The sequence below is a fragment of the Coenobita brevimanus genome, chromosome 40 (genome assembly GCF_032717465.1).
Source record: "Coenobita brevimanus isolate Jiangsu-jjx chromosome 40, ASM3271746v2, whole genome shotgun sequence".
In the NCBI taxonomy this organism is placed as follows: domain Eukaryota; kingdom Metazoa; phylum Arthropoda; class Malacostraca; order Decapoda; family Coenobitidae; genus Coenobita; species Coenobita brevimanus.
Genome location: NC_136993.1, coordinates 46,455,357 through 46,479,393, shown reverse-complemented (window position 1 = coordinate 46,479,393; position 24,037 = coordinate 46,455,357). Strand labels below are relative to the sequence as shown.

The following is a 24,037-nucleotide window of genomic DNA, read 5'->3' as shown; positions in this document are numbered from 1 at the left end:
AAACACAGAGCTACCAGTGTTAATTGACGGTAGTCACCAATTTGTTAACCCCTTCAATTCACTGTTTTCATCGCTCTCTTTCCAACAATCTTCTCCAAACATTGTGGAGGAGGGATCGGTGTTGGTTGGGTGTTGCCAATTAAAACTGGATATTTAATTACCTAGTCTCTATTTGATGTTACAAAACAATGTTGTATGCATCTCATGGACGTGAAAGTAATTAAATGGAGCTGCAGGGATGAATTTCAAGGTAACCGACTCATAATGTATAAATGTTAATGATTACCTGACTATATATATGCAATTCCAATGCAATGCATTTATACTGAGGTGGACCCCATAGGAGGATATTGCCTGCAGAAATGTTAGCAATAATTGAAGGGTTTTGGCACCCCTTCGGTCCCGAGTCAATCCATTTCAGTCCTTCAGCTGCCCCTCCTTTCCTTCTTCCCTCGTGCTTGCTGTCTTTTCTCTATCTCTCCTTCTCCCTTGCACTATGAGGTCTTTCTGGACTAGCGCAATATTGTCTCTTTCGATTTCAATGTATTTTACTGAGAAGAAATAAAAAAGACAACAAGAAGCGGTGCCAAGGCACAGCAAACCCATCCCCAGCAGTCATTCTAGTGCTGATGTAAAAACACAACAGGATATCTAGTCAAACATGTCACATATCGAATTTGGAGTTAATTGGACAAAAATTGACAATTCTTGCCCATTTGAAATTTTAGGCCCGACCCACCTGACATAGACCTTCCTAGCGCCAACTGGGGGGGTTTACCCTCCTGATGTAATGAGGCATGTTATTGGAAACAAATTTGATAGATGTACCTTTAGGTTTTGGTTCCATGTCGATATGACGAATTTGAATGGAGTTATGGCAAAAACGTTTTTATTTTGAGGGGCCTACAGCCTGGGCCTTGGCCCTATTTGGCCCAAAATGTAATCACGTGATCAGAGGGTCCTAGCCCATCAACCCAGAAATTTTAGTCAAAACCGCGCCAATAGTTTTCGCATAAAATTGTTAACACAGAGAGACAGACAGACAGACAAACAAATAGACAAACAAACAAACACACAAACCGAGTGAAAACAATACCAGTCCCCGAGCCCCTCCGGGGATTGGACGGGTAATAAGGCTATAATTTAGTATTAATTTATGGAATACGCATTTCAAGACATCATGCGTCATAGAGCACAATAACTCTAGAAATCGATGAAATATAATAGCAATATTAGATTCGTTAAAGAAAGCATTGCCGGTTCTCTTCGTTAGAGTTCAGCATCGATTAGTCTGATTCACTAGACTTCGTTTCAGCAGTTTCAACAACCATGAATACACGAAACTACCAGCTGACGTGCTGCTCTTCTGTGCTATGTTGCCAGTTAGGTTTTACAGATTGCTAACGCTCATTACTCCATTATACTCCACGTTCATTCATTAAATACTGTATTATTCTCTAAAAATTGCTTCCTACCACTTGTTAGTTATTAACCTTCATTTACGTATAATGTGATGAGAATAGTTGCATCACCACCACTCAAAAGTTGAGCCAATCACGTTCCACCTGACAGAGGCTCTAGGTTCTGAGCGACTCAATCATAAAGACACATACTACCACAGGAAGATGCCCGACGTCTCCATATACCCCAATATTTTTTCGCACTTTCGACTTGCTCAACTGTACATTCTTACAATAGAATAATTGTCTATGAACAGTAAAGCCTAATTCCTTGTTTGTGTAGGTCTGATTTTATTGTATTAAATTGTTTGACTTTTCTGTGGCATAAGGGAATTGAAATTAATATCATGTTGCACAAATATGGTTATTTTTGAAGTCAGAAATTACAATAATGTACAGAAAAAAAAGATCAACAAAGCAGGTGGATAGGTAAGACCTTAGTTTTCACATCAAAATAATTATTACTAGTATACAGTACGTTTCATCTTTCGATCAGAAACCGTTTATGGGAGATGTAGTCCTAAATATTACTGGAATATACATATTAATTGTTGATTTGTTGAGCCAGCTAACAATGAAAATTTCCTTTGATTTACCTAAGCTAACCAACATACGGACGTCTTTAGTATTCCATTCTTGTTATCTACAGATATTTGTATTCTGCTTTGGAAAGATTACTCAAACTGTTAGGGTTAGGTGTAGGTTTCAGTAATTGCTTCAGTACAAGAGGTTTCTCCTTAGCTGAATCGGTTTCATGTAACATGAATAAACTGAGAAAAAAATATTACAGTAGTCAAAAGGACCCCAACCCCTCGAGAACGTAATATTAGTTTTAGTCGTCGTTTGATCTATTTGATTTTAAAGGAAACGATTCATAAGCGAGATAACGTTACACCCTTTCACTAAAGAAACATAAAGAGAAATAAATAAAAACCTCGAGGTTGTAAGGATACAATATAAATAGACGTCATTGTTTTGTAAAGGTTAAAGTAACGATTTCATCTTGGAACGAGAGTAAGTGATCATTTCCACCAGCATCGTGAAGGAGGCCAAGGCACTGGTAATGAAGAGTAAGTAGAAGCCACCCTGCGTGTGGTTGAGGCTGAGGGGTATCTCTTTACTTTCCTGTAATGGAATCTAAATATTAGTGTCTGTACTAAGTAAATAAACAACATATGGCGAAAGAATTTTGTACTCTAGGCTTATGACGAATACAAAATATACCAGTTTTACTGATAAAAGTTGCCGAAAGCCTTTCTCAGAGAGAGAGAGAGAGAGAGAGAGAGAGAGAGAGAGAGAGAGAGAGAGAGAGAGAGAGAGAGAGAGAGAGAGCATGTATTACACATTCCTTGCTACGAGCTGGTGACTCTTACGTCTCAGGGATGGCTTACTCAGCTTACCAGTGAGTTATTTTCTACTTGCCATTTTCCTTTTAAAGCTACATAGAGAGGATTCTCATTCTGGATGGCGACTATCTGGTGAGTCGTAAGGAGGGCTCACTTTGGACGGAATATTTAAAAAGTGCAAAGGTGCTTAAGTTACAATATCAGAGTGGAAGTTACCTCTAGAAAATGCTCTGTGATAATGAGAATCACGTAACTTCAGTCTTGCAACAACATACTAGTAAGTCTCATAAATCTGTTGGCCAGGCTTAATCTTTTTGCGGAGATGTGTTCATGATTACCGAAGATTACCGTTCAAATCACTGAAACAATACATCAGGTAAAGAGCTGCACAGAATATCCCACCAGTATTAACAGATTCTTCACTTGTTTACTCTAACATTCATATCATAATCTTTTTGGAATCAATCAAAGCTTGACCTGTGCGTGTGTGTGTGTGTGTGTGTGTGTGTGTGTGTGTGTGTGTGTGTGTGTGTGTGTGTGTGTGTGTGTGTGTGTGTGTGTGTGTGTGTGTGTGTGTGTGTGTGTGTGTGCGTGTTCTTACCTAATTGTTCGTACATAACTGTATCTTAACACGAATGAGTCAAGCTCGTACTGTCCCGTGTATTAAATCACTTTTATCATACATATACTTCAATTCATTATTTGTTTTGGCACTCTCTGTTTCATTCGGTAGTGCATTCCACTGATCAATTGCCCTACTTGGGAAACTGAATTCGCTTACGTCTTTATCAACTCTCTTTTTATGCAGTTTTTTTCAGTGTCCTCGTGCTGACGCTTCCCCATACGTTATATACTCATTTATGTCTATTTTCTCTTTCCCTGAGACACATTTATATAGCATCATCATGTCTTCTCTTTTCCTTCTTTCCTGTAGTGTTGGTAGATTCAATTTTTCTAGTCTTTCTTCGTAGTTTAGATCCCTTAAGCTTGGTACCCATCTTGTAGTTGCCCTTTCAACTTTTTCAGTCTTATCTATGTGTTTCTTGAGATGAGAATTCCAGGCTACTGATGCATACCCCATGGTTTATCTGATGAATGATGTTATTATCTTTCTCAGCATGTGTTCATTTATGTATGCGAATGCTATTCTCATATTAGTAAGCAGTGTATACATGTTCCGTACCTTCTCACTGATGTGGTCAGCCGGAGATAGTCTATTACTGATAATCACTCCTAAGTCCTTCTCTCTTTCTAATATGTGTAGGATTTTACTTCCTAACTTATAATCCAAATAATGGTCTTTTCCCACTTCTACCAAACTTAATTACATGACACTTGTCCACATTGAATTCCATTAGCTATTTATCGCTCCATTCATGAAGTTTATTAATTCTTCTTGTAGCTCTCTACAAAAGTCTGTGCTAGTAATTCTCTTTTGTATTTTTGCATCATCAGCAAACATATTTAGATAGCTGTCATTTCCAGTGTTACTATCTATGTCATTTATATACACTAAAAACAGTAGGTGCCAGCTCTGAGCCCTGTGGAACTCCGCTAGTCACTTCTCTCCATGATGAGTAATTTCTCCTTAGTACTGTTCTTATTTCCCTTTGTCTGAGAAAATCTTCCATCGAACAGTACAGGTTGCCTTGGATTCATTCTTGATGGTACAGTTTCCATAGAAGTCTTTAGTGTGGTACTCTGTCAAAGGCTTTCATGAAATCTAGATAGATACTGTCTACCCATCTTTCTCTTTTCTGTAATGTTTCTGCAACTCTATCATAGTAGCTTAATAGATTAGTAACACATGATTTTCCATTTCTAAAACCAAACTGCCTTTGTGTTATCATACTGTGTTCTTTTAGATGGTTGACCGAAACTTTTCATATCAGGTTTTCTAGTATCTTTCTTACAACACTGGTTGTGAAATTGTTCGGTAGTTGAGTGGAATTGGTCTATTTCCTTTCTTGAATAGGGGAAGAATGTTTACTTTCTTTCAAATATCAGGTAGTTTACCTTGACCTAAGGATTCCTAGAATATCATATATTTTGGTCTACTTAACTCTTTTACACATTCATGTAGCATCCAGCATGAAATTTCGACATGGCCATTTGCTTTTCCTTTCTCTAATTTACTTAACTCTTCCTGTATTTCTTTTTTTTATGTTTGTATATCTGGTAATATGTGTGGGCATGCATGTTCCATATCATCCCTCTCAAAATTACTTTCTTCTGTGTGTGTGTGTGTGTGTGTGTGTGTGTGTGTGTGTGTGTGTGTGTGTGTGTGTGTGTGTGTGTGTGTGTGTGTGTGTGTGTGTGTGTGTGTGTGTGTGTGTGTGTGTAAAATCTGTGTTACTAATTTTCGGAAGCATGTGAGAGTCTAAATTTTTAAATAACATGTCCATGCTTTTCGTCTTAAACCTAACATTAATTTAGTCTTTTTTTTTCTTGTAAAAATAACAAAATAAATTGCATTGTAAAGCTCATTGTATGTTGTCCAGTTCGGATGCCCATATCGAATAAAAAGAGAATAAAATTTAATATGCACACAGGAAGTGAAGTGTGATTTTATTCTATTGGTAATGAGTTCCAGTTAGGCACGTGGTGTATTTATGCGAAGTGGGTTTTAAATGTAATATTATTTCAAAATACAAGTGCTTACGGAATCTGGATACTTTTGGATGACATTGCATCTGCTGAATGACTGTCGCATTTTGGCAGATGAGTACAAAATACACGTATGTTGTGTGTGTGTGTGTGTGTGTGTGTGTGTGTGTGTGTGTGTGTGTGTGTGTGTGTGTGTGTGTGTGTGTGTGTGTGTGTGTTCTGTGTGTCTGTGTATGTGTGTGTAATGCATTAGGCTAAACGGATGCTGTATTAAGTTTGCTTATGATGACAGCCATACTACTGTCTGACGTTATGTTGTTGAATCGTCTTACGTGTATGATTTTGTTGGCTCTGTAAACACTAGAGAGAGCATGCATACTTTTTAAAATAACAGAACAGAATAAGAAAAAAAAATGGATTAAAAAAATAATCCGTACACAAGATTACTGGAGTCCTTCATTCATAAATAATCTGTAACTGTAGTACTTGACCAGCTGTAGGTTGAAGTTTGGGGAGAAACAACTCAGGGGAAGCGAGTTCCAGAGGGATGTAGTTCGGGGAATAAAAGAATTCTGATAAGCAGAAGTTCTGCAATTTGGCCGTGTGACATTCCAGTCAGGAGCGCTACCAGATGCCCATGTAGCAGGAGGGAAGCATGGGGAGGTGGCACAATGAATTCAACTTTGTCTGAGCTTTTGCCATAAATGTATCTGTAAAATAATGCAAGGGAGGCAACATTTCAATTTTAATCGTAGGGGAGGTAGTTCATTTGTAATAGCAAGGATATTAATAATTCCAACAGTTTTGTTCTGAATTTTGCCAGGTTGTTTTAGTGCAACCTCTCCACATCCATTCCACAAGAGTGAGCAATAATTCACAGGCCTTTTATAAAATATACCAAACTGCTCATCAATGAAAAATTTTGGGCTCTGTACAGTAATCCAAGTTTCTTTGAGGCGGTTTCAGCAAGTGATCAGACATGAGAGGTCCAGCTAAAGATATTGTTAAGTGAAACACAGAAACTTTCAATACTTTTGGAGATGGGAATATTAGTAACAATGAAGATAACAAACGAATTTGGCAATATCTCTTTGTTAGTAAATTGTTTATATATGGTTTTACTAGCATTAAACGAGACAAGGTTATTTTGTCCCCATTTAGTGATCGTAGATAAGTCTTGATTTATGGAGATGGTTGCACTGAGTTGAGAGTTAGAGATAATAAACTTGGTGAATAGGTGTTTGACTGTGAATAAACCGTGAAGTGTTGAGTCATCTGCATATGAATGGATGGGATTCTGGGTGACAGAGAAGAGATCATTAATAGGAGCTAAGAATAGGGTTGGCACTAGCATACATCTATGGGTATGACTGTATAATTTCCATTAGTGATATTAACACACTGACTAAATTCATTCCATGGGATGGCTCTGCAAATGGAGTTGTTGCATGCGGTTATTGGGTCAGCTCGGACAGACTAGGGCTAATCAACAACAACTGTGATGCTGCCGTCTGTCAGACTGTGTGCTGGTAAAAGCTAAGAATAATTTGTATGGTTTGTTTATAGCAGAGGTACTCATACTTTGTACTGGTCATTCCTCACTTTTCTCAGTGAATCGCATTGAGTCTTCCCCCACAATAACGAAAAAGAGGTATCTCCCTTTTGGGAATTTTAAATGCCTCTATTCCAGAGTTATTTGCGTCCACTTAGCGGTTCTTCCTAACATTAATGACAAGAAATCTAGCGGCGGTATGAGGGAGATTTTTACAAAGTTTATGTACCATGATGAATATATTTGAGGACCAATATTTTGATCTTATTAAAAAAAAACACTCAAATGCCAAAAGCACTTGAAAATATGTACAATTGATAACCGACAACACATCGAAAACGCTACTTTTTACGCAAGAGAGAAGGAATCAAAGGTTAGAAGCCAGCAAGATTGTTCTTACTAGAAAAAAAAAAAAAAGTGAAATTCTGAAAACCCATTCTCACTGAGATGCTCGGTCACATTGCCTTTAAAAGAGTGGAAGTCATAGGCAGAGGGAAGTACAGACAGATGAAGACAGTTCCATTGTTGGCCTGTGTCGTATATGAAGGACTGAGAATATTAGTGAACTCTTGCAGTAGAGGTGGACAGGAAATGGGTGAGAGTTTGCTGCTAGACGAGTGTATTCTGCCCGCTGTAATGGAAGGGCGATGGAAAATGTAAGTAGATAGTTCATTAGAGCATTGACTATTTAAGAAGAGATAGTGAAGAGTTTAAGATGCAACGGTGCGGTGAAGAGACAGATGTTGAAGAGAGTCGGTAGATGGCTTACAGGGACGAAAAGCCATTGACTCTACCCTGTTGAGAAGGGGTGTATGTTTGGAGCACCCCTCCTTCCCCCACACACATGAGAGTTGTACTCCACACACGGGCGAATAAAACCTCTGAGTCAACAGCTTTGCGGGGGTAAAGAAGGCACGGGGTAATCTTAGCACACCTATTCTCTTGAAAGTAGATTTTGCAAAATAGGTAATATGACTTTTCTTTGATAAATTAAGAGAGAATGAAACCTTAAGTTTCAGTCTCTCATCCCTTGGAATGTTCAGATTTCTTTCCAGGAGTAATTCCTCCAATCTGAGACTGCCGGTCCATAGGATTAGGTTAGTTACCTCAGTATTTAATGCTCTCATATGCTGAGCATTCTGTTTGGAAATCGCTCTGTTCTCCTTGACCCTGCCTTCGATAATCTGCTTGAGCCACATTTGCATGATCCCAGCGTCCTCCAGGCGATGAATAAGTTGCATAAAACGATGGTAATACGGCGACCCTTTTCTGAGGAGTAACGTAAGGAATGGACCTATCAATTGTGTAATAAACATTGGCATGGTTATAGGCATGAGCTGCATAAGCATGATATTAATTATTACGGAAATAATATAAGTCATCATTGTCCTCGATGTCTAAATCATTCTCTGTTATCAGCATTAAGAGTGTGATCATAAAATTCAGCAATCATTAACACCGTATTTACACCATCAGATTCGATTACGCACCTTTATTTTCGTTTTGCTAATAGCTGGTTGTATTTTTTAGCTCGTGCAAGATATTCTGAAATAGAAAGGGTTAGATATACGCTTCATTAACCCCTTCACACCTTTAGCTCTGTCGTAAGTTAAAAAAAATGACAGGTAGCGGCAACGATATAGTCAACAAGCAGGAACACTTAGAGTGCAATATTCGCATCCGGAGTTGTTTAAATGACCGAACATTTGATTTAACCCTTTGAATTTAACCTTCGACCCATTTCCCTAAAATTCCGATTGCTCCAGTTGTGCTTTACCCTCAGTCCTTCCACCAACTTTCACCTAAATCGTACCAAACTTGTGAGTTGATCTTGTCCTGTGATTCTGGTCATTGTTGTGTTGTTCTCAAATTTAAATTTTTTCATCCTTCTCTGACCCTGAGACCTATGATCATGAAAAGTTGGAACACAGTCAAAGCTATTTTAGTTATAGGACCGAACATATAACCTTGTCCTGTGATCCTGACCTTTTCTCATTGTTTTCAAAATAAAATTCCTTCAGTATCGCTCCACCCAGAACCTACCAGCCAAAATTTTGTGTACATTTTATCGAAACTGAGTCAGATGACATGCATGCTACCGTGACTGTTGACATTTCCCTGTGACCTTGACATTTGATTGTTTTCAATATAGAATTCCGTTTATTTTTTGTAGCATTACCATAAATCTTTCCAAATCTAAATCAGATAAAAGCTGTTAAGTTGACCTTGATGTGTGAAGCCTGACCTTTTATTACCGAGTTTTGTCCCAGTCAAACTAAACCTGTTCATTTTGTTCACATACTAACAGACAGCTTAAAATATGGCCTTGTCCTGTGACCTTCACCTATGGCTGACTGTTTTCAAATACACCTGATCGTTCCGCCTTACCTTTAATTATCCCAAGAAGTTAGCCTAAATCTTGCTAGGTCAAAATTTGATCCAAGCCCCGTGACCTTGATCTTTGACCTACTGTTCTAACCCTGAGTCATTCCATCATGTTTGATTTACATCTGATGAAAAGTTTGTTTGTCTGTCTGTCTGTCTCTGTCTCTGTCTGTCTGTCTGTCTGTCTCTGTCTGTCTGTCTCGGTCTGTCTGTCTGTCTGTCTCTGTCTCTGTCTCTCTCTCTGTTTCACACACACACACACACACACACACACACACACATACACTGTCCAATAAACTGCATCGCTTTATGAGCGCGAACGCAAAACTTCTTTCTTCGGATGGAAGGAGTTAGTCATCAATACACTACATGTAGCACAAGATTTTCAGCATTATTAGGTTAATAATCATCATCAATAATAGTCTGTGATTACAACTGAGTAATAATTACCTAGGCACTATCATCCTGATAGCCAGCATTTAATGACATGGGTATAATCAAGAAGCACAATCAAGCAAGTCGCTTACCTCAGTCCCCATCCAAAGGTTGTCATGATAGAGATGGGCTTCTTGCCAATGTGGTAGGGTGTGCGACCACGTTCATCAGTGTACAGGGACTCGATGATTATAGTGATATAATTCTCCAAGGTAACTAGTGTGTAGCCTCCTCTAGACACCTTCTCTATGGCGTCTTCGCAGCTGGTATACTGAGAATAAGAGACATAGTTTCAAAATGGGGAAAAAAAATTTACCCTTATCCTGAAAGTGCGTGAACTGAAGATACAAATGTTTTGGTCTGGAAAAAGATAGTTTGAACAGGAGGCATGATGACATAATGCATGTGAAACGGAGAAATAATAAAAGGGTGCATTATGTGATATGCATACCTTCCTTTCTTAGTTACCTTTCGTGACAATAGTATCATATTCCACAACTGTGCTCATGTGGTAGGCGTCAGTGACAATGTTGGGCTTGATGTGAACTAATGAGTCAGCCCATCATAGTTAACTGTTAATTATCAGACTGTTAGACTACCTTTGTCCACTCACCTGGTTTTTCTTCAGCCTTGACTTCGACTTCCCTCCAGCCATGGAGATAAAGAAATTAAAGATTGCGATATTGTAATGAAACCTCGAAAAACTGAGTCCCTCTCACTCTTCTTGTACCATTTAGTTACACATTCCATCAAATGTCTGTATTCTAGATAAGGCCAGACTTCTTGAAATAACTGAGGGAGATCATCTGTAGTAGAGTGAAATTGATTTTTACTGTCCATTACCAGACTCAACACAAAATACCTACATCATTACGTTAAGTAAAGTATCGGTGTACTATTGCCTACTTCAGACTATATCAGTGCGAGCTTGTGTTATAGACCATCTAGGTAGCTTTCAGATCTATATGGGTGAGACGATCTTAAGCAGTGAAGCATGTTCAGTCATTAACCCTCTTGCGCACGATAAGTTTCAGTAAGCTTTCCGGCGCACGGTTTTTTCTGTGAGGCCGCCCGGCCTAGCTGCCCACTCACGGCAAATAACATGTATTCTTTCCTTATTTTCGCCACCCAAACATCAATATACTGCCATGAAATTTATCTCATCTTATTCGTCGATGTTTGTTCTAGCTGAAAAGCATCACAAAAAAACAGGAAAACACGAATAAAACAACATTAGGCGGCCGTGAATAAACATTTTGCTACATCACGTTAAATTCCCAAGATCACCAGTCGAATGTTTTCCATCATACAGGAAAATGTTATTAAAAAAATTTAATAGAGAATTTCATCAGCTTTCTAAAGAGACTAATCCGGTTGTGATACGATGTGTAGTTTTCGAGAAAATAGCCAAAAACCAAAGCCATTAAAAAAAAAATCAAAGAGCTCTAATTCTGAACTTTTCTCACATGTTATGTTTTTAATTGCAAAATATTATGCAGAATATCACCAGCTTTATAATGACCTAAAAATGGTTTCTATACGCCTCATAGTTTTCGAGTAAATCGCCAAAAACGTCTGGGAACTCACGTCCGTACGGCACTTTCGTGATGTGCACATAGCATGCACAATATTCCCGCCTACGTAACAACGAATTCTTATCATAGATATTACATTGTTATGTCTTGTACATTCGTAGAATTTACTGCTCTTTATCATGGTTGTTACAGGAAATCGATACATTCAATAGTTTTCGAGAAATTGGCTGACCAAGTGAGATTATTCCTCGGAGCACTTGCGACTTTTACCTCAAGCAAGGAAAAAAACATAGTCTGTTCCCCTGCCTTTTCGTACCAAAAAATGCTCCCAAAGGCTTATATTCTGATAATGAACATACGTAGAATTTACTGCTCTTTATCATGGTTCTTAAGGGAAATCGTTAAGTCCAATAGTTTTGGAGTGATTGGACGACAAATGTAGAATACTTCTCCTCACCCGCACGCAAGATAAAACAACATTCTTTCCCTGCCTCACCCACGCGTACATATTTTTGCTCGTTACGTTTTATTATTTTCTTTTTTTACTCTACATATACACGTAAAATATCATAAGGTTTTTGATAGTGCTCTCAGAAACTCGACATGACCGCTAATCTTTTTGTTAGGTACTGATACTGAAGCTGAACATTCTTCCATCTCATGTGTGTATGTAAAAAACATTACTTATTTGTGTAAAAAATATTGAACTATAGAAACAGGCCAATATACAAATCAACAAAATATGGATAACTCACTTCCTCCAGAGATGTTGAGATACTGGCAAGAGACTGAACGTTGAGTGTGCGTGCGTGTGTGTGTGTGTGTCTGTGGCTGTGGCATATTTTCTCCTCTCCTTGCGATACATTTGCCATAAACATATGCAGTGCACACAATAGATTTCTCCACGATTATTCACTGCACGACATATATATATATATATATATATATATATATATATATATATATATATATATATATATATATATATATATTTAAATATATATATATATATATATATATATATATATATATATATATATATATATATATATATATATATATATATATATATATATGTGGCTGTGGCATATTTCTTGTCTCAGATAATTGCGCTATGTTTTCGCTAAGTCAGTCACTGCATGGAATATTTCTCGGTGAACACTCGCTGCACTATTTTACATGTATGTTTCGCACTAAACTATACGCAATATAAAACACTATCACATTATTTCACCCCAACCTCCTCTCTTATTCCCTTCCCGACTGTATGGCATACGTAACCGCCTGTTTCCTTAGCGACTGTTGCATATCTCTATGATGAACATAAGGCCTGCTATGGTAGGTCAGTTGTTTCACCAATCTAGGCACTATATGTTTCACAAATATAAGTATTGGCTTTACTGTAAAAAGGTAAGCTACTCACCATTTACGGGCAGGATGAAGGAGAGTGGAAACACTGGTATAACAAATCAAACTCCTGCCTGTAGGCCTAACGGCTCATAACGGACCCAAATGCTTTACAAACAATATATCTATGTTCCATTGACACAATCACTTCACGTTATAGAAAAAAAACACTGTACAATCACAATAATTCAATAATGGCTTCTGCTTCGGGTGGGAGGGGGAAAATGGCGGGTTTAAAGGGACAGCTGACAGTCACACAACCTTCCAGCCTGGCTGCTCGAGAGATACAAAGGTTTTTCTGCTACGCAGTGTCTCATCAAAGCAGTCACAGTGTTGCCAATACCTTACCACAGGAAAGCGTGGCACTCACCAGAACACATCAAAATTTGATGCAAATCAACCAGAAACTTAATTTTTGGTGTGTTTTGTGTGTGTGTGTGTGTGTGTGTGTGTGTGTGCTTAGGAACACGATTCACGTGAATGTGCTTCTTTAGAACAATCCAAATGGAACCCAAATAGCGTGACTGTGCCTGAGAGGGTTAATGTTTAGAACGAGTGAGTTGTTATCACCAGGGCAGCGATGAATGTTGAGATAGGACTTTCATGTTTGGTCGTGGGGAATGCAGACTTTTTTTGTGTGTGCTCTCTTCTCTAGCTTTCAGGATTGCCCCACCGATGGTAGCATCTTTTTTTTCACCTTTTTGGTGACCATTAGGGGAGCTAGTTATCAATCTCATACCCTTCCAGTCAGACTGGAAGAGTAGGTGTCATTACCCACTCACTCATTGATCGCTCTGAGGTGTGAATGGGGAACTTGTGGAAATTGTCTGCCACCAGATGTTTCTCACTGTGTAAGCTTTTCACGCGTAGATAAATTAACAAGTTTTCTGTGCCATGACGCATCAGCTTTTAGCCCCCTCCCCCACCCCGCCCACCGTGCACTCCAGAAAAATGTATTCTCGGGTTATTTTCACCACCCAAACATATTTATTTTGCCTCAAAACCCACATATTCCTATTCGTCGATGTTTGTTCAACACGATAAGGAAAAAAAAGTGGGCAAAAAAAATACACTATATGTACGTTAGGATCGTGTGAATAAACATTCAGGAACATACATCTCATTTCCCAGCATCATAAGTCGAACGTTTACTAAACAATCTCTACATGTTAACGCATCATTCGAAAGAGAATTTTATTAGCTTTCGAATGCCGGAGGTTCCAGTTTGATACGAGGTATGGTGTTCGAGTAATAAGCAAATAAGTAAAACCCATTTCTGACTGACAGCAGATTTTTTTATTCTGGGAACTCTAGCGAAAAACCTTTCTCACCAATGATATGTTTTTAGTTTATCATCCTATGCATAACTTCATTGGCTTTCATTTGAGACCACAACGGTGATCCCAGGCCTTATAGTTTCGAGAAAAATGCAAAAAACTACGGTGTACCCACACGGTGTAGTGACTGTAGGGCAGTTTCCTGCCTTCCTCTAAGCTACTGCATATATTTCACCAATTCTATGTACACTAGATATGGACACTATATTCACATAATTCACTATCACTATTTTTTATAGCTGAATGCTCACATTTGGTGCAGGGTAGAGGCAGTGCAGTTGACTAGAAACAGTAGCAGAATCTTCATTGGGCCAACAACTGATAATGACCAGGAATGTTTCACAAACACCAAATTTCATATTGCAAACACCAAATCTAATCACAACAGTGGCCAAACACTATATGCAAGCACTTCTGGTATATCGAAATATGTTGCACAGCCGAGATGGGGATAAGTGAGGAAATTTAAAGAGACAACCACACAGTAGTTTCCCCACTCACAGCTCATTTGGTACTGAATAACCTGTCCGGTCTCTTGCTGATATCGGGACCCAAAGTTGCCAACTTTTGACAAGGAGCTATGCGCCTCCAAATATGACGTCGATCACTAAAAACTTTTTTTCTGATGAAATTTTTTATGCTTTAATGGTGACAAAAGCGTCAATGTGTATTGGCCCAGCCACACAATAATGACGACAAACACATCATCATGTGCAGAGGGGTTAACAGCTTCTCCACCCTGAGTACATGTTAATTTACTGTGATTTTTCTCTGTTGATATCAGAACCTGTGTGGCAAAATACTATCTTCCATGACTGAAGTACTGAGAAAGCTTCATAAAAAAAAATGTTACAGAGGAGAATTCTTATAGAAACTCCGCAGCTTCTTATAGTGTGTTTTGTAGATCAGTTATACATATATTAGACTCGTGGACGAGCAGTTGTTATACGTGAGTAGTTTTTTAAGTAGATAATCTTCATTCCCTTTGTCATGCAATGACAGAAGAGATAAAGATTAGTATGGGACTATTTTTATTTGTCTTGGAAATATTAACAAAGTCTCTCACACACGAGTGAAATATAGTCCCTCTGTTACCTCCCCACTATCTCACTCTATCTCTCTCTGCCACTCTCTCGCCCCTATTGCTAGCCTCCTTCTCTCCACTACCTGTCGGTTCCATGGGTAGCCCTTTTCTGATCTCTGATTCCTACATTCTCGTTTAGCAGGGGTCGTGTCATGTGGGCTATACTGTGGTGGAAATGTTCTAGAAGCCTATATGTGCATATGTGTGTATGTGTGTGTGTATGGTCAAGAAGTGCTGTTTTTGGGCTATTGTGCTGGTGTGAGACATTCTGGAGAGGTGCTAAGGTCACTTCCTTTGGCCCTATGTTTGACATTGACATAACCTCTAGACTATATTATGTCTGTTGCTGGTTAATATGTATCAAGATATTTTACAGTCCTGACATCGCTCGGTCACGTCAGCTAACGGTCCTCCGACAGCTGTCATCATTGACATATGCTAATCTATTAATACATAATATTGATTATAATACTATATAGACATAATATTCATGATAATATTGTACTGGCCTAGTAATATTCTTGAAACATAATACATTTTAACCCGCGGCGTCCCGAGGACGTACTTCCACGTCCTCACGTTTTGTCACAGCTAATCCCGGGGACGTACTTCAACGTCCTGCAATTGCAAGGTTCATAATTTCCACAATTTTCAAAATTCGTGCGAGATTTTCGTTTCGCCCGGGTACCCAAGCCTCCCCTACCTGCCGCCAGGCGGGCAGCGTCCTAGACCCCGCGTGACCCGCGCTCGCCCTTGTCTCGGTCACTCACCTGCTAGCAGTGACCCAGGTCAGACATGGCGCAGAAAGGTCTCTCAGACGAGGAAATCGCATCCGTCCTGGAAGCCTTCACTGGAGACAGTGATTCTCCACTCGATGATGATGTGGTGGATCGCAATTACATCCAGCCAGAGGAAGAAATAAGTAGCAGTGATGAGGAGGTCCCTTCGCCCCAAAAAACGCGGTATGTGACATACCGTAAGGCAAGGGAAGGCCAGCCTGCTCCCCAACCACGTGCAAAGCTATCTCTCCATCCTGAATCTGATAAGGACGAGGATGAGGATGAAGAGGATGACGGAGGCCTAGGACGTGATATCGCCGCGTGGTTGGGAAAAGAGAAAATATCACCACGAGGATCAGAAGGTGGGGCGAGACGACACATAAGGTATGGTGAAAGTACTTTGTCTGGGGAAGTGGCAAATGGTGTGGTGGGATTGCTGGGGGAAAGGGAATGTGTTGTGGCGGCAGCGCGGGGTGAAAGTGAGAGTGGTGTGGGGGTAGTGCGGGGTGAAGGGGCAAGTGGTGTGAGGGAGGCAGCACGAGCACGTGGTGCTCGTAGGCCTAGGGGAGAGGAGGTTGAGTCACTCCTCAGACTTCTTTCGCCCCTGAATATTCCCAAACTTCCTCCCCACAGCCCCAGGATGTGGGGAAAGGAAAGAAAGGGAAGGGAAAGGGTAATGGAAAAGGGAGAGGGAAGAGAAGTGCGAGTGATGAGAGGCACCGCTCTCCACCTCCCCAACTTCCCCCACCACCCTCACCTCCCCACCCTGACGAAGGGGACGATGGTGACGTGGTTAGTGTAAGTGGAAAGAATTGTTATCAAAACTACACCCACTGTGTAAATCTGGTCAGTAAATATGTGATAGCAAGGAAATAAAGTGGAAACGGGTGTAATGTTAGCATGAATAAAACGTATAAGTTGAACATTACTGTAAGTTGTCATAATTGATGTCATGAGTACACCCACATTCTGGTCAGTAAGTATGTGATAGGAATTATATACAGTGGAAGATGTTGTAATGTTAGTAGTAAGGTATTTTATAAGTTGATTACGAGTGTAAGATGAAACAAATGATATCGCGATAACACTCCCTGTGTAAGTACGCGCAAATATGATGCTCAGTTCCATCGTAAGTTCAGAAATGATGTGATATCAGTTATATCAAGTGTTTACATGTGCAATGTTAGTGGAGAATTATTATATAAGTACAAAAATAGGTTGTAAGTTGAAATAGTTGTCATAGCGACTTCACCGTGTGTGTTATTATGCGCTATTATTATGCTATATATTTACGTAAGGCCTGAAATAATCTTAAAACAGTTCTATAAAGTTGAAAAGTGTATAATAATATTAGAAAAGTATTATGTAAGTAGAAAAAGCACAATACGAGTTGAAACAACAGTCACAGCGAGTTCACTCACTACGTAAATAAGCACTAACATTACGCTAAATGTTATCAAAAGGCCTGTGAATAAGTAAAAACAGTTCAATAAAATGTAAAATGGTATAATGTTATTGTAGAAGTATTATGTAAGTAAAAAAAATTATATGTTTCATGATTTTAGAATGTTAGCAATTCATCGTGACCAAGTTGGCCGATTTTGCTTGTTTCGCACGATGGTACAATGCTTATTTCTGCTCTATTTTTGTATAAAATCCAATATACTCTTTTATCACATGTTTTTATGTTTTTAATAAAATCATTTTTACTTACTTTCATTGGTTTCCCAGACTTATAATACCATAGAAAACGTTTGAAGCTCAGACCGCCTAGGGAGAAAACGGGGCCAGGTGGGACCAAGGCATACCTGGTTAAGCTAGTTAGGAACCCCGGGGACCAATTTCTTTGCCACCGACCATTGTTTCTGACCAAAAGCGAAAGTTTAAGCAAAAAAAAAAAAGGTTGAAAAATGGTTGGGACTGGGGGGTACCAGTGGTCGAAAAGTGGTCGGGACGGGGCGGGTTAAACAAATTGGAAACATAACTGAACAAATGCACTATAGTTAAACTATCTATCTATCTATCTATTGCCAGACGCCTCAATCCCGTTTGGGGTGGCCACAAACAAATCGCCTCCAAGTCGCCCTGTCCCCCGATATTTCACTGCCCTGCTCCCAACTCACACCCCCCTCTCTCATATACCTCTCCACCCCATCCCTCCATCTCATCCTCGGCCTCCCCCTCCCTCTTCTCCCCTCCACCTCACTCACATACACTCTCTTCGTCAGTCTTTCACCCTCCATCCTCTCCACATGGCCAAACCACCTCAGTGTGTTCCTCATAAAGCTTCCTATCACATCCACATCAACACCACAACGTTCCTTTATATCCTCATTCGTCAGCCTATCTCTCCATGTGACTCCACAGGCTTCTCTTAAATAACTCATTTCCACTGCTCTCACTCTTGACTTGTGTCCTTCCAACAACGTCCAAGTTTCACTTCCGTACGTTAGAGTTGGTATCACAATACTGTCATGTAGTAACTTTTTCACTTCCATGCTAACTTCCCTGTTTCTTATCACTGCTTTCAAAGAACCAGCAACCTTTCTTCCCTGCTGTACCCTTTCAAGCACTTCACCCTCCAGACCTCCATCCTTACTCATCACACTACCCAAGTACTTAAATGTACTCACATTTTCTAATTCCTCACCATCCAACCTCGCTGTACATTCACTGACTTCACCTCTCTCAAAGACCATCACTTTACTCTTCCCTACATTCACCTTCAGATTCCGTTTCTTACAGACTCTCTCAAACTCATACACCAAGCCTTGCAGCTCCCCTTCGTCTTCACTCAATAACACAGTATCATCTGCAAACAACAGTACAGGGAGTTTCCAAACACTATCCTCTCTCACCAGGGCCACTCCAACATCCACTACCCTACCTTGTACCTCTTTTATTACCCCATCCATGTACAGATTGAACAACCATGGAGACATGACACATCCCTGTTTCAAACCAACTTTCAAAGAGAAAAATTCACTTAGTTCACCATCCACATGCACTGCAGCCTTTGCACCATCGTACATACTCTTCACAGCATTCAACAACTTCCCATCTACTCCATATATTCTTAACACTTTCCACAATCCTTGTCTATCCACCCTGTCATATACTTTCTCCAAATCCATGAAAGCCGCATACAACTTCTTTCCCTTCTCTAGAAACTTTTCCACTAAAGATCTAAGAATGAGTATATGATCTACACAACCTATTCCCTTCCTAAAACCTACCTGTTCTTCTCCAGCTAATTTCTCTGTTCTTTCTCTAACTCTGTCAATAAGTATCCTACCATACACTTTTCCTATTATACTAAGAAGACAAATGCCCCTATGATTACCACACACTTCTTTTTCCCCTTATCCTTTGTACAAGGGAATAATTATACCTGACTTCCAATCCTCCGGGACTCTACCTTCCTCCCAGGCTAATCTGCACATCTTCCACATCCATTCTACTACTATCTCTCCCCCATGCTTCAGCATTTCACCACACACTCCATCAATTCCTGGGGCTTTCCCCGATTTAACTTTCTTCATTGCTTCCACAACTTGTATCCTACTGATTTCTTCCTGTCTTCTCACCTCCGTCCTTCTCCCAGCCATTCCCCAGCCACTTATACTCGCATTACTTCCATCCTCTACGTTCAACAATTCCTTAAAGTGTTCTCTCCATCTGCTCACTTTTTCTCCCTTCTCCACTAGTAATCTACCATTTTTATCTTTCACTTCCCTGCTAACTTCACTTCCACCCTGTCTTACTTGTTTTACCTCTTTCCAGAACATTTTCTTACAGTCCCTCCACTTTACACTCAAATTCCTTCCAAATTCCTCATCCACTCTCTTCTTACTCTCTCTTACTAATCTTTTCACCTCTCTCTTTCTTTCTACATATAACTCTCTCTTCCGCCTCTCAACTTCTTCCACGCCCCTATTTCTCATCCATTCATTGTATGCTTTCTTCTTTTGTGCCACAGCCTGTTTCACCTCTTCAGTCCACCACGCTGTTCCTTGCACCCCCCTCCATCTTCTCTTCCTTCCACACACCACATTACATGCTGCACATATTTCTTCTGTAAATATCCTACACACTCCTCCCACGTCTCCCATCTGCTCCAATTCATATTTGCCCAATCGTTCCTCCATTTCTCTCTTATACTCTGCATTTTTCTCATCCTGTTGTAACCTTTCCACTCTCCTTGCAACTACTCCTTCCTCTCGTCTTTCCCTTCTTCTATTTCTCCATTCAAATTGGACCTTGATTCTGGCCACCACCAAGTAGTGGTCAGAAAGTCCACTCCCCCAACCGCTATAAACTCTTGCATCCATTACACATCTTCGCATCCTTTCATCCACACACACATAATCAATCATTGCCTTCCTTTCATTCAGTTCACCACCCACCCTTCTCATCACTCGCCATCTATACCTGTGGATCATTTTATGCCTGAAGAGGGTATTGGCTACCACCAACCCCCTCCCAGCACGAATGTCCACTAACGCACTCCCATTCTCATCTATCTCAGCAGGCACACCCCACTCACCAACTATTCCATCCACCTTCGCATTCCCTACTTTACCATTCATATCACTAATCAAAAACACTCTCTCATTCCTTCCAAACTTTTCCATGCACACTTCTACATTTGTCCAGAACTCTTCTCTCACTCGTCTGGCACGATCTTGCGTTGCCGCATACACACACACAATCGCCCACATTTGTATTCCAACTTTCAACTTTACCCACACAATCCTTGACCCAACTGATCCATACTGTCTTATGCTCTTCTTCCATCTTTTACTCACAACTATACATACTCCTTCCTTTGCCCTCTCATTCTCTCCTACTTCTGCACATATACCTCATCCATACTCCCATTCTCTCACACTTTCTCCCCTCCATTTTGTTTCAGTTATTCCACATACATCCACTTTCGCACCCTCAAGCACCTGGACAATCTTTCTCTCTTTCACCTCATCATTCACTCCTCATACAATCCAAGTACCCATTACCAAGTCCTTTGTCCGGTCCTGGGTCGTCATCGTTTGGTCAGTCTTTGTCCGAGGCTTATTGTTTGTTTTTTTAGTTAGTTGTTTTCCGGGGAGGGGCACTAACCCTCCGCCAACCCTTTTGGTCGCCTTTTACGACAAGCAGGGATACTGGGGGAGTATTCTTGAAAAAAAACCCTACCCCCAGGGGGGTATAATTAAACTGATTATAGAATATTGTATAACATACTGTAAAATGTGTATGTATAACAGACGTACGCATATAACTGTGCAATGGTAATACTGCTAGGTCATTCCATTACATATGGAGTTATCCCTTTCGTAGTGTCTAATATTTCACCTAGCTTGTGTGATGATACTGGTGATACAGAAGTGTAGTAACATTGTATGAATTGTTACACAGTAATTGTATTGTACATAATTGTATTGTAATTTATATATCGTTTGTTGTTACATAACTGTGACAAGTGCAACATAATTCTAGTAACACTGCAGTAATATTGTAGTAACATTGTAGTAATACATAATTGTAACATAATGAGAATTGTTACGTAATTGTATTGTTACATAATAATTATATTGTACATAATTGTATTGTAATTGTTACATACCGTTTGTAGTTACATAATTGTAACAACTGTAACATAATGCAATCGTTTGTCGTTACATAATTGTAGTAATTGCAGTAATACTGTAGTGACTAGTCCTGACATCGCTAAACAGGTCATGCTGTGGTCGATGATAGTGATGATGTGCCTTGCCACTGGCTCGTGGAGAACAATAAATTACTCTTTGTTTCACTTATAGAAGGAGTTTATGTGGTATCTTGGCATTTTTAGTAACACACCGATTTTCATTTGTTTGTTATGTGATCTTACTGTTTTTCTTTTTTTTGTATGTATTGATATTCTATAGTTTGTTTTTCTTAGTTTGTCTACACTTTTTCGTTGTTGTCCGAGGTTGCATAATTGCTGGTTAATTCCCTTGGGACCCTTTTTTAAGGCTTAGTTTATATTGCACAGATATAATTGCAAATGATATTATATAGCCTCATAATTTGTTATTTTATATACAAAAAAAATATATATATATACACTATATACAGTATTAACTATATACACTGACTTGTTCACTTGTACCTATCGTGGGCAATATATGTGTCAGCTTCTTCACGATTGTGTGGAAGACTTCTTGCTAACATCATTTGTGTTGATCTTTTTTTTTTTTTTTTTTTGGTTTTCCTTGAAATTTAATTTCTCTGTTTCCACTAGGTAGCTTTAATTAATAATTCTTTTTGGGGGGGGTTTCCTTGTAACTTAATTTGTCTGTTTCTACTAGGTAGCTTTAATTAATAAATGTTTAATACAGTTCTTTTAATCGCTCACTGAGTAACTGTGATAGTATATTTTCTTTTTTACTTTGTGGATGTAATAATGTGTAGCTGTATGTATGATACACGTATTTTACGTAGGTATAAATGGTAACACTCGTTGGGAGTAAATAAATGCTATAGTAAATGAATGAATAAATACAGTGTAGAATATTTATTGTTGGAGCAAGTATTTAGTGACTGAATTATGCAGATAACTGAAGTAGGTATGTGTACATATGCTGTAACTATACAGCACGTTTTATATGTTTGTGCAGAAGTTTTTTGTCTACCAATGTGTATTGTATGAATGAAGTAACTATGTAACTCACTAGTTTTTACCGTGGTGTGAATGGTGTGAGTGGTGGTGTCACACACGAGTTGATTGACGTAGCGTCGTCTCAGCAAACATGCACAGTGACGTCGATTTCTCACCCTCTGGTAGCTGTGGTGGGTAAATGAGTGAAGAAAGGTGAGTAAGATGAGTTGTGAATTTGGGCTTGGTATTTGCTTCGTCTTCTTGACCTCTTCATTCCTTGCGTCAGCGTGGTGATGTTGGTGGAGGTAGGGGGCGGATGGAGAGAAGGGCGGTGGTCTGCTGGTTGTTGCTGTGTTCTTGCTTTTCGTTTGCTTGCTTTGTTTTTCTTTCTCAATTTATTCTAGGTCCTTTTTTCTTGTGATTTACTCGTTGTGGGATGAAGAATGTCGCTACTTGTAGATGCGTGTAAAAGATTATAGAGACAACTCGTAGACTTGTTACTTGTAGTTGATTGTAGATGGTTATAGTTCATTGGTTCGTCATAGAAGTTGGAAGATTGTTTGTATCAATATTTTGTTAAACTACTGGCAAGGCGTCGTGTGACCTCTTCACCTCTACATCAGCGTGATGATCGGGGAGACGGAGGGGGGGTTGGAGAGAATTCTGTCAGGACCTGGTTGTGAGTTGTTGGTTGTAAGAGGTATTGTTTGTTTTCTTTCTTGATAATGTAGACTCAACTGTACACTCGTAGACTTGTAGGCTCGTAGGCTCGCAGACTCGTGAACTCATAGATTCTTGGCCTAAACTCGTAAGTTGTAGACTCGTTCTTTTTACCGAATACTCGCGTGTGGTTACTTGATCGTAAAATTGTCGTTTTTTGATTGTATAGAATCAACAGTAGAACTGAAGCTGATATTGGTTACAGTAGGAATTCACTGTAGAACTGAAGCTAATCTTGGTTAGAGTCTTGCCTTCTTTTGTAGAAATTCACTGTAGATTCGTAGACGAGGTTCATACTTTCCCTGCCTCCTTCTCTCCACTACCTGTCGGTTCCATGGCTAGCCCTTTTCTGATATCAGATTCCTACATTCTCGTTTAGCAGGGGTTGTGTCACGTGGGCTATACTGTTGTTGAAATGTTCTAGAAGCATGTGTGTGTGTATGTGTGTGTATGGTCATGAGGCTGTGTATGTGTCTATGTGTGTGTATGGTCATGAGGCTGTGTATGTGTCTATGTGTGTGTATGGTCATGAGGCTGTGTATGTGTGTATGTGTGTGTATGGTCATGAGGCTGTGTATGTGTGTATGTGTGTGTATGGTTTGTGGGCTATTGTGCTGGTGTGAGACATTCTGGAGAGGTGCTAACATCACTTCCTTTTGCCCCCTAGTTTTGACATTGACCTAACCTCTAGACTCTATTATGAATGTTGCTGGGTATTATGTATCAAGATATTTTACAGTCCTGACAGAA

At 39.6% G+C, this 24,037-nt stretch overlaps 1 protein-coding gene across 1 annotated transcript in view; it reads right to left on the bottom strand.

Annotated features, from left to right (window-relative positions):
• Positions 1-2,444: 2,444 nt before the first annotated feature.
• LOC145397079 (glutamate receptor-like) overlaps positions 2,445-24,037 on the bottom strand; it is a 57,336-nt gene continuing 35,743 nt past the window's right edge. The window contains exons 7-9 of the mRNA XM_080270286.1: positions 9,878-10,056; positions 8,072-8,234; positions 2,445-2,585 (exon numbers count right to left, since the gene is read on the bottom strand). Coding sequence (XP_080126412.1) covers positions 2,445-2,585; positions 8,072-8,234; positions 9,878-10,056 — 483 coding nt within the window. The remainder of the gene's footprint in view (positions 2,586-8,071; positions 8,235-9,877; positions 10,057-24,037) is intronic.